Source organism: Lepidochelys olivacea, assembly GCF_965140295.1.
Source record: "Lepidochelys olivacea isolate rLepOli2 genome assembly, chromosome: 1".
Classification (NCBI taxonomy): Eukaryota; Metazoa; Chordata; order Testudines; family Cheloniidae; genus Lepidochelys; species Lepidochelys olivacea.
In genome coordinates, this window is record NC_140411.1 from 143,320,097 (window position 1) to 143,332,140 (window position 12,044).

The window sequence follows — 12,044 nt, forward strand, 5'->3', positions numbered from 1 at the left end:
GATAGTTGTCACGGGTGTCAGAGAATGTAAGAGTTCTTTGCATGAACAATAAGAGCAGAGGTTACCAAAAACAGTAGTGGAATGTTAATTGCCTGGTACGTGGATTCAAATAAAGGTATATCTCTCAGCCTTCCAAGGACTAAATATGTGACAAAGAACAAAGTGATTGATAGATACATTTTTTTAAAAAAATAGAAAGGGAAGAGCACGAAATTATGTGGATTCATTACTTTAACATATATCTGTTTTCTCTAGTCTCAATTTCATGATTCTATGTTAGTGATGTTAATAATTCACAGTTATAAACAGCAGTATAACACAGCCTGTGGGGCTGATGTATTGGTGTCCTAAAACAAATGCTGTGCTTTTAAGTTGTGAAAAGTTGAGGACAGGTCAAAGTCCAGTAAAGCTATTCACAATTACCAAGTCTTTAGAGGAGGAGGGAAAGAGGCCAAGATTCCCCCTCTGTCAGTGTAACTGATAAGATATAAGAATAACTGGAGAGAGATCATTCATCTTAGCTGCAACATCGTGTAAAGATGGCAAACACTACACATTTGTATTTTAAAATTGGGTTGATTTACATTACTGTGGGGTTGTTTTGTTCTCATAGTAAATTACAGGTTGAACCTCTCTAGTCCGGCACCCTTGGGACCTGACCGGTGCTGAACCAGAAAATTTGCCGAACCACAGGACGGCAATGCAGAGTGCCAGTGGGTCTCCATACATGTGGGAAGTAGGGGAGCAGGGGGTGCTGTAGTACCTCCAGGCTTTGCGCCCAGCATGGGCCCCCACCTGGGGGCCCCGCTGCTGGCACGCGAAACCTTAAATTAGAGTAAATAAATGAAGACGTGGCATACCACTTCTGAAAGGTTGCCGACCCCTGTTCTAGACTAAGGTCCATGACCTCCCACTCTGGCAATACTCCCATTGATTTGCCAGGAGTACAATAATATGCCGTATGTAGGAAAGTAAGTAAAACTCTCTCTTTGTTTATGTTTAAGTTTTAATGGACTTTCGTCTTAAGCCTCATTAACTTGAGTAACATATAGAACTGTCTTCATAGGATGAAAAAGCAGAGGGATTCATCAGTCTACCTGAATTTAAAATTGATAGAGCCAGCGAGTGCCGCAAGAAATAGTAAGTGTGTTTAAAATCATACAGTGCAATAACAAAAGAAAAGGCGGAAAAAGCAATCTCTTGCTTTCAAGGAGTGAAAGTTTCCTTGTTTATGATAGTCAAATTAGAATGGAAATCATTGTAACGTGATTTGGTTGCATAACACAAATCATGGTAAACAGTCAATATTCCTGTGCTGAGGGGGGAGGCAAGGGGATGTGCATGTGCTTTGAGGGTCCCACCCAAGGACACAATGAGTCTGTTGCAAAAGCCATACAATTTTCAACCATCAGCAAAATTAATTAAAACTAATAGGAATGCTTAGCTCCTTCTCACCCTGCTCCCCAGCTTCACTTTCATTGTCCCTCTTTTTTGTTTTGTGGAGGGACAGATTTAATGGGTTAACAAACACAAATAAGCCTTTTTAAAAAGAAAAGGAGTACTTGTGGCACCTTAGAGACTAACCAATTTATTTGAGCATAAGCTTTCATGAGCTACAGCTCACTTCATCGGATGCATGTTGTGGAAAGTGTAGAAGATCTTATTATATACACACAAAAAGCATGAAAAAATACCTCCTCCCACCCCACTCTCCTGCTGGTAATAGCTTATCTAAAGTGATCACTCTCCTTACAATGTGTATGATAACCAAGTTGGGCCATTTCCAGCACAAATCCAGGTTTTCTCAAACCTCCCCCCCCCAACTCACTCTCCTGCTGGTAATAGCTTTATCTAAAGTGACCACTCTCCTTACTAATAGATAAGCTATTACCAGCAGGAGAGTGAGTTTGTGTGTGGGGGAGGGCTGAGAAAACCTGGATTTGTGCTGGAAATGGCCCAACTTGATTATCATACACATTGTAAGGAGAGTGATCACTTTAGATAAGCTATTACCAGCAGGAGAGTGGGGTGGGAGGAGGTATTTTTTCATGCTTTTTGTGTGTATATAATAAGATCTTCTACACTTTCCACAGCATGCATCCGATGAAGTGAGCTGTAGCTCATGAAAGCTTATGCTCAAATAAATTGGTTAGTCTCTAAGGTGCCACAAGTACTCCTTTTCTTTTTACGAATACAGACTAACACAGCTGTTACTCTGAAACCTTTTTAAAAAGCAAGCGCTGAGAGATGGAGGAGGTGAAATATTACAGAGGTAACACAAAAAAAGAAGAGAGGGGTAAAAGGAGGCCTGTTCTTTTTCTAAGTCAGTTATTTACATCCACTAAATCCCTTTGCCGCTGTGGGATTCTATGTTTGAAATAAAAAGTTTTGCTAAAAAAAAAAATGCTTAGCTGTACAGTAGCTGTACATGGCTTTATTTTAAGAGCTTTTTGCTTTTCCGTAGTTAATTTGTATCTGTATAATTTGTGTCATTGTTTTAAAATAAATAGCAATGTGTTTGAAAAAAGCTAACTTGCGATTTATTATGGCTCTCAACCAAGTGTTTTAAATACAAAGTAAGTGAAAAGATCTTTAGGAGACATGTTGCCAAATCCATGGCCAGACACAAGCCTTATTTTATTCAAAACTAACTAGGAGAGTTTTCTAAGTTTCAACCATCTGCTGACATTGTGGGCTGCCTCTTGAGCAGGGATAACACAATATAGCTCCAGTGAAGTTAATGAAGCTACGCTGATTTACTGTAGCTCGGGATTCAGAGTACCAGCCGTGATAGTCTGTATCCACAAAAAGAAAAGGAGTACTTGTGGCACCTTAGAGACTAACCAATTTATTACTTTTGTCCTTAGTTAATTATATATCTTTGGCATACATACGTATCTATCTTGCTGTGCACCTGCGTTCACACATTTTCATTCTTACCACTGAAATCTCTGTGCATTGCTCTGTTACAGGCAAGTGTGTGGTTTGGCTCTTTTGTGTAAAGCTCACCTGGCACCATTGTAATTCTTTCAGCAGACCTCTGTATTTTAGCACGTGTCACTTTCAAGTTTTTCAAAGAGTGCTTTTGAAACCATGAAAACTGTACCAGATAAGCTGTTTAGAGATTAAAGCTTGTCATGATGACTTACATGCCCCTTTAAAAAGGATACTAATGTTGTTACCATTAGTTTACAATGCTCTTTAAAATAAACTGTTCTGTGTAATAGTCTTTAAAAAGGGTTAAAAAATGAAAAAACTTCCACCTGTGGTTTTGGGAGTTTCAGTGTTCAGTCATTGCTCTGTGTTTTTCCACAGATTAAATGCAATGTGGCTCTGCTTCATTTATTTTCTTGTTAGTGAAGCAGCGTCATTGATGATGTCAGTTCATCTCTGAAAACTGCACTTCATTTAAATTATTGTCTCACTCTGAGTCCTGTCGACTGAGTAGCAGAGCACACAAATATGATTAATAAAAAACATCCACTTGAGTGGCAGATAAAAAAAAAGATATTTAGAATCCAGATGACAGATGTTATAACAATTTTAAGATAAGTCAAGTTTTGGGTCTCAACAACTTGATTATATCTTTTTAAACAGAGCAGATGCTGCTCAACATCTGTTCTCGCTTGTGTAATATTATGCTGTGCACTGATGTGTAGAGGAATCCATTTTGTTTAACATTTACAGATTTCCTTCCCTGACAATGCCTTTCTTTCTTCTAATACCTCGGCATATAGTCAGAGAAAAGAACAATTGTCTATCTAATTGATCTCCCTTGAAAACAAGGACAATGCACTTAATATACCATACTCTTTGTTTTGTTTTCTTTGACTTTGCTCTGTGTTTTGATGCTATTTTAAAGCAATCTTTGGGAGGCCATTAGTTTTAAAAACTATTTCTATATTGTACATTACTAATAATTAGCTTTCATAGAATAGTTTTCATATCTACATCTCCAAGTGCTTCACTACAGCTTTCTGTATTTGTAGAAAATTCTCTGCACACTTTTTGTTTTAACAAATTGTTTGCAGTAAATAGATGAAGTATTGAGCTGCAGTGACAACTCATGTTGATTACTTTGGTGGGTGGGAAAGATGACATGCCATTACCCATCATGCTAGATGACCTCGTAAACACCCCGTTGGATTACAACAGCTTGTCAAAAATCAATCCGCACATCACATTTTTCTATTTGACTCCCAGTCGTTAGTGCTGAAGGTGATGCCAAGGGCACTGTGTTGTGAAAAGTCAGAGGAATGAGAGCTTTTCTGTTATATCAAATAAACTGTTCAGTCATTTTTCTGTTCAGAAACTCTTTTGACACCTCCACCCACATAAACACAATTGCCTGTTGTATAAACTATTTTAACTGCTTCATCTTATCCAGATGTAACATCTATCATGTTAATAGCTGTTGAACTGTCTTTGTGCATGTTTGAATGCAGATGTTATTTAAAGATAGATGGTCAATAAAGCCTTTTAATCAGTGACAGCTGGATGGATTCCAAAAGTTATAAGGCTGAATTAAAAAAACACACACATGCTTAACCAACCTGAAAGAAAATTAAACACAGTCTCATTTCATTAAGTTATTTGGATTTCTAATTACCTTTATTTTTGAAAAAGATGTTTTGTATAATTATTATTTTTGCACGTTATGTTTTGACTTTTTTCTTTCCAACAGTGCATTCAAAGCCTGCCATCCTAAGATCAAAAGCTTTTACTTTGCTGCTGAACATCTAGATGACATGAACAGGTAATCAAGCCTAATAAAGTATAAAATCATATAGGGAACCATCTCTGAATACAGTGCTTTCCTCTGAAGCCAATGATAACATGTCATATATTTGTTTTCATTAAAGGTTAAGTTTTAGATGGATGAGTGCAAAAGAGCATCTTAATTTTTTGAGAAAAATATGTTTTTAATCCCCATCCTCACTTATGGTCATGAACTTTGGGTAATGACCGAAAGGATAAGATCATGGGTACAAGCCGTAGAAATGAGGTTTCCCCGCAGGGTGGCTGGGCTTAATCTCCAAGACAGGATGAGGAGCTTGACTATTTGGGAGGGCCTCGGAGTAGAGCTTCTTCTCCTCTGGATCAAGAGGAGCCAGTTGAGGTGGTTCGGGCACCTGATAAGGATGCCCCCTAGGAGGCTTCCGTTGGAACTCTATCGGGCACGTCCCATGGGGAAGAGGCCCCCAGGCCTACCCAGGACACACTGGGGAATCCTCCAGGAGGAGCTGGAATCTTGCGGAAGAAAAGGGGGTCTGGTCCTCACTACTCTCCATGCTGCCGCCATGACCCTCACCAGGAAAAGCAGCATTAAGGAGAAAGAAGATATTTTTAATATTAATTTTATGCAAAAATGACCTCCAATTTTGTTGAAACACGTCCATAACATGTCAAAAACAAACACACATCTATTATCACCCTTGTGGTGGAACTAATCATGATAAATTTCTGCCCAGAAGGAGGTAGCAAGGAAGTAAAATCAGGCGTTAGAGGTCAATGTTTCTTTGAGCTATGATGATAGTGGTTGTGCTCTCCACTGTGCTTTTCCACTATGGCTGAAGAAACATGAACTCTGCAGGGTGGGTTCTTCAGGAAAAACAGCAGGTAATGATGTTTCTGAGAGTGGTGCTTTTGGGCCCAATCCATCAAGGATGCTCAAGTGTCCTCAAGTGGGAGTGTAACTGGCTAAATTCATCCCGGTGCAGAGGGCCAGTACAAGGCTTATTCAACTTAAACCCAGTTTTGAGGGCCTGTGTGCACACCTCTACACGGTGTGAATTTCACATAGAAGGCACTTAGGGTGAGATCCTGGTTCTGTTGAAATCAGTGACGAAACTCCCATTGACTTCAGTGAGCCCAGGATTTCACCCTTAGCACCTTGCAGAGTAGAGCTGTCTGTTCCTTAGTCCAGTTTTGTGATCTTATTAAAAATGCTTTAATTTTCAACAAAACTTTAGCAAAATCACTTTTAACTCATCTAGGTGAACTTTATACAAACTCTGGTAACCCCTGTCTGTTCAGGTGTTTGCTACAGCATTTTTTATTTTTCCCAGCATAAAATGGGTTACATTTATTTTGAAAAAATATATTTATGTGTCTTTCATTATATGGTAAAAGAACCTAATTAAAGTTTCCCATCTTAAATTGGTTATCCTGTTCCTGTGGGCTCGTGCTTGCAGACTCCATTAATCAGTGAAATGGTGAATGTGCTTTTAAAACAAAGAAAAAAGACAACCTTACACAGTCCATATAACTTATTAATAAAATACCTTAGCAGTGATAAGAATGATGATACCTATATTTACCATCTCTAACTGCTTTTAGGTAACAGTCAGTTTCTGGAAACTTTCATTTCTTTCTGAGATCTGTTGACCAGAAAATAGATTAAAGTTTTACATTTATGTTTACTTTTACTTAAAATGGATATAGGGTAAAATTTGCAAAAGCACCTAAGTCTCATTTTCAAAATTTGTTTGTAAGACTTTGCTTTTGCTCATCATTGTGTTACGTAATTCCATCAGGCTAGCCACTAATAATGCACTTTACTATGCACTGAACAAAATACCCTCAGGACTAATGAAATCCTGACCACACTGAAAATACCATGAGTATTAAACATAAGTAAAATCTCTATCAGTAGATCAACACTTGGTATGAAAATATGCCAGGTTTTGGGGGGGTAAAAATACATAACTGTGCAATAAACAGAAAGTACACACCAGTACTTGGAAAAATGTTTAAATGGGTCTGTGGCTAATCACAGTTAATTTGATTTTTTTTAACCCTACATCATGACTTACATTTTGCCATTTTGGAATGAGTTCTTAGCAGGTCACAAATTAAATAAATAAACAAACACACACACACTGGACCAAAATCTGAAGTAGTGGCCCTACTCCACCAAATACAACTGAGATCAGAATCTGGCCCTGTGGTAGTAAAATTGCTCTTTTTTAAAGTATCAAAAAATAATTACCCCTAGTCCCAAGCTCTGGTTCATTTCCAAAAACACTGACTTCACACAATTAACCTTTTTTTTTTAAAAGGTGATTACTAAAGAATAAATCCTTTAAGTTCAGAGACAGCATAACAAAGTATTTAAGAGCACTTGTTACATCCTACTCCAGCCTTACATATATTCACTCAAACTTTAAAAATAGATGGTTGTGACCAGGGTCCCAGTGGGAGCCAGCTATGGTCACTCAGTTAGGGTGAACTGCAAAGATTGGGGCAGACAATCCCCATAAAGCTGGTGGATATTCCAGTACTTAGATTCACCATGCCAAATAACAGTTCCCTTAAAGTGATCCAGCCTCAGGCCTCCATCCATGTACCCATGTCAAATATGATGAAAATTTCTGTACATCTTATTTCATCATATAAAAGGAAAGGTTCTACCAATCCCAAAGGATCGGACACATTACCTCCCAGGTTAATGAATGTTTCAGATCTTACCCAAATATATGCTACAGCTAATTCTTATTAACTAAACTAAAATTTATTAAAAAACAAAAGAGAGAGTATGGTTAAAAGACCAATATACATACAGACATTCATTCAGTTCATTGAGGTTCGGATTCATAGCATAGATGGTGAGCTTTGTAATTGCAAAGAGTTCTTTCAGAAATAGTTCATAAGTTATAGTCCAATGTCCAGATCTCATATTCAGGGCATACCAGCATAACTGGGACCTCAGTCTTGTGACTCAAACTTCCCCTGATGAAGCCAAAGCAGATCTGAGATGACAGAATCAGGACCCAAGGATCTTTTATACAATTTCATGTCTTTTGACAAGTTGGAGTTTCTCAGGGAACAAAAGGTAATCAGGATGACTTTGAAGGAGGTCCATCACCGGTACTTAGCTATACGAATTAACGTAAGGCTATTTGCTTGTTCCTCCCTCATTCACCTTACATTTCAAAGAGAGATGAATACCAAGATATCCCGGGTTACAATTCATTTAAATGCTAGGATGTTCTTTTGATCTCTGAATTATCAGAATACAGCATAGACGGGGACTGTTGATTACATTGTTAACCCTACTCACATACATGTAAAAACACAAACATTATCTCCCCATATGTCTTTTGAGGGTCATTTAGTTTGCAAGATGTTTAACCCTTTCTAGCCATGTGTCACAACAGTATTAAAATGTTATGAACCATTTTGATTACACAAAATGGTTCCATCATTTTCTGTTCATTTTTATTGTTGGGTTTCTGACAACCACTTTCATTATGCAGTCCTTTCAGCACTGTTTGTACCTTGTTACTGGAGGCAGAAGAGAAGGGCAGGAATCTACTAAAAGCATAGCCTCATTGAGAGGGAAATGTGTTTTCCGGTATTTAAATTCCTTCAATAATTATTAATAAAAATAATTATTCGTTATTTCATTGTACTTATGTATACAGAATATAGGAACTATATATGTGTGTGCGCACATACATACCTATGATATGTATGCATTTTAGACTATATAGTCTTGTTACTGTTCAGATGATCATGTTGATTTTATGAGGCCTAGATTTCCATGTAATGCTGGAAACTTCTGTGTTTTGTGATCATTGTTCTGCTATTTGGTACAGTGAATGTGTATTTCCTAACCTCATCCCTTAGTTAAAGGGACACTGTCTTTCCAAGGCTGGCAAGCTTGGAATTTACCATTCCCTTTCTAAAACATATCTGCTTTTCAAAATGATCAGTGCCATCAACATTAAAATCCCATTTTCTGAGCTGGGAGACATAGAGACAATAAACCTGCAGTGGGAGAGTGTTCAGAGAACCTATTTGCTCATCCCACTGTGTCTCCATTCAACCATCTCCATTTTTGTGAATAGGCAGAGTATTGATATTTATAAGCATCTCCTTTCTAAAGACACCCTTCTGTGAACCGAAACAAAGGCACAAGTCTAATTTCAGTCTGATACCATGAGAACAAAGACTTAGAACATAAGAACAGCCATACTGGGTCAGACCAAAGGTTCATCTAGCCCAGTATCCTGTCTTCTGACAGTGGCCAATGCCAGGTGCCCCCGAGGGAATGAACAGAACAGGTGGTAATCAAGTGATCCATTCCCTGTTGCTCATTCCTAGCTTCAAACAGAGTCTAGGGACACCATCTCTGCCCATCCTGGCTAATAGCCATTGATAGACCTATACTCCATGAATTTATCTAGTTCTTTTTTGAAGCCTGTTATAGTCTTGGCCTTCACAATATCCTCTGGCAAAGAGTTCCGTAGGTTGACTATGCATTGTGTTAAAAAATATTTCCTTTTGTTTCTTTTAAACCTGCTGCCTGTTAATTTCATTTGGTGACCCTAGTTCTTGTGTTATGAGGAGTAAATAACGCTTTCTTATATACTTTCTCCACACCATTCATGATTTTATAGACCTCAGTCATATTCCCCCTTAGTCATCTCTTTTCCAAGCTGAAAAGTTCCAGTCTTATTAATCTCTCCTCATACAGAAACCATTCTATACCCCTAATCATTTTTGTTGCCCTTTTCTGAACTTTTCCAATTGCAGTGTATCTTTTTTGAGGTGGGGCTGTGATGGGTTTGGTCACAGAAACCCCCTTGGGACTGTCACCTGATGTGCTGAGACTACCTCTGAGCCCGTTTTATCTGCCGGTTTGGGTCTCCAAAACCCTGCCCTGTTGAGTCAGACACACCAGTCTGCTCCAACACAGACCCAGGGTCTGAACCACATGACCCAAAGCTGCAGACTTAACTGAAAATAGCTTAAGAAGTGCTCATGTCTCTAGCACCCAGACACCCAGCTCCCAATGGGATCCAAACCCCAAATAAATCTGTTTTACTCTGTGTAAAGCTTATACAGGGTAAACTCATAAATTATCTGGCCTCTATAACACTGATAGAGAGATATGCACAGCTGTTTGCTCCCCCAGGTATTAATTAATAAGCAAAAGTGATTTTATTAAGTATAAAAAGTAGGATTTAAGTGGCTGCAAGTAATAACAGACAAAACAAAGTAAGTTACCAAGCAAAATAAAACAAAACATGCAAATCTAAGCCTAATACAGTAGGAAACTGACTACAGGTAAATCTCACCCTCAGAGATGTTCCAATAAGCTTCTTTCACAGACTAGACTCCTTCCTAGTCTGGATCCAATCCTTTTCAGACCAACCTTGTGGCTTATAGCCTTGGTCCAGCAATCACTCACACCCCGTAGTTACAGACCTTTGTTCCAGTTTTTTTCAGGCATCTCTTTGGGGTAGAGAGACCATCTCTTGAGACAGCTGAAGACCAAATGGAGGGGTTTCCAGGGCCTTTTATATTCTCTCTTGTGGGCAGAAACCCCTTTTTCTTCTGTGCAAAATCACAGCAACAAGATGGTGTTTGTAGCCACCTGGGCAAGTCACATGTCCATGAATGATTCAGTATTTTGCAGGCGGACAGCATTGTTTACATTTTAGTTTGAACATTCCCAGGAAAGCTCAGATGTGGATTGGCGTTTCCCAAAGTCCATTGTTAGTCAAGTGTTTCTTGATTGGGCACTTACTGAGAATAGTCCTTTCGCAAGAAGCTGACCAAATGCTTCACTGAGTCTATTTAGAATCAAACACATTAAGATACAAGTACATAGCCAATATTCATAGCTTCAAATACAAAAATGATACACACATACAAACAGCATAATCATAACCAGCAAATTACAACCTTTCTATAGACACCTTCCTTGACCTCCTTTGTACAAGATTTGGTGCGACTATAGGACCTTGGTTGTAACAATGATCTATACAGTCACAGTTCATGTCAATAACATCACGGGGCAACCACATCTGCACACAGTATTCAAGATGTGGGCATACCCTGGATTTATATAGAGGCAATATGATATTTTCTGCCTTATTATCTATTCCTTTCTTTATGATTCCCAACATTCTGTTCGCTTTTTTGACTGCCACTGCACATTGAGTGAATATTTTCAAAGAACTAACCACAGTGACTCCAAGATCTGTTTCTTGAGTCATAACAGCTAATTTAGACCCCATCATTTTATATGTATAGTTGGGATTATGTTTTCTAATGAGCATTACTTTGCAGTTGTCAACATTGAATTTCATCTGCCATTTTGTTGCCCAGTCACCAAGTTTTGAGAGATCCTTTTGTAGCTCTTCACAGTCTGTCTGGGACTTAACTTTCTTGAGTAGTTTTGTATCATCTGCAGTATTTGCCACCTCACTATTTACCCCTTTTTCCAGATCATTTATGAATATGTTGAATAGGACTGGTCCCGGTACAGACCCCTGGGGGACACCACTATTTACTTCTTCCCATTCTGAAAACTGGCCATTTATTCCTACCCTTTGTTTTTTATCTTTTAACCAGTTACTTTTCTTAAGAGCCTTAGATGAGGGACCTTGTCAAAGGCTTTCTGAAAATCTAAGTACACTATATCCCCCTTGTCCACATGCTTGTTACCCCCTCAAAGAATTCTACAGATTGGTGAGGCGTGATTTCCCTTTACAGAAACTATGTTGACTCTTCCACAACAACTTATGTTCATCTATGTGTCTGACAATTTTGTTCTTGACTATAGTTTCAAACAGTTTGCCCGATACTGAAGTAACACTTACTGGCCTGTAATTGCCGGGACCATCTCTGAAGCACTTTTTAAAAATTGGCGTCACATTAGCTATCCTCCAAGTCATTTGGTACAGAAGCTGATTTAAATGATAGGTTACAGACTACAGTTAATAGTTCTGCAATTTCACATTTAAGTTCCTTCATAACTTTTGGGTGAATACCATCTGGTCCTGTTGACTTATTACTGTTTAGTTTATCAGTTTGTTCCAAAACCTCCTCTAATGACACCTCAATCTGGGACAGTTCCTCAGATTTGTCACCTAAAAAGACTTTGGGAAATCTAAAAAGGTTTGGGAATCTCCCTCACATCCGCAGCTTTGAAGACGGATGCAAAGAATTCATTTAGTTTCTCTGCAATGGCCTTATTGTCCTTGAGTGCTCTTTTAGCATCTCAATCATCCAGTGGCCCCACTCATTAT

The 12,044-nt window shown here is 38.5% G+C and overlaps 1 protein-coding gene across 3 annotated transcripts in view; it reads left to right on the forward strand.

Annotated features, from left to right (window-relative positions):
* Positions 1-12,044, forward strand: part of CNKSR2 (connector enhancer of kinase suppressor of Ras 2) — a 377,815-nt gene that overhangs the window by 283,267 nt on the left and 82,504 nt on the right. For all 3 annotated transcript variants that reach the window (XM_084643098.1, XM_084643099.1, XM_084643100.1), the window contains 2 exons: positions 1,067-1,140; positions 4,685-4,756. In XM_084643098.1, coding sequence (XP_084499224.1) covers positions 1,067-1,140; positions 4,685-4,756 — 146 coding nt within the window. The remainder of the gene's footprint in view (positions 1-1,066; positions 1,141-4,684; positions 4,757-12,044) is intronic.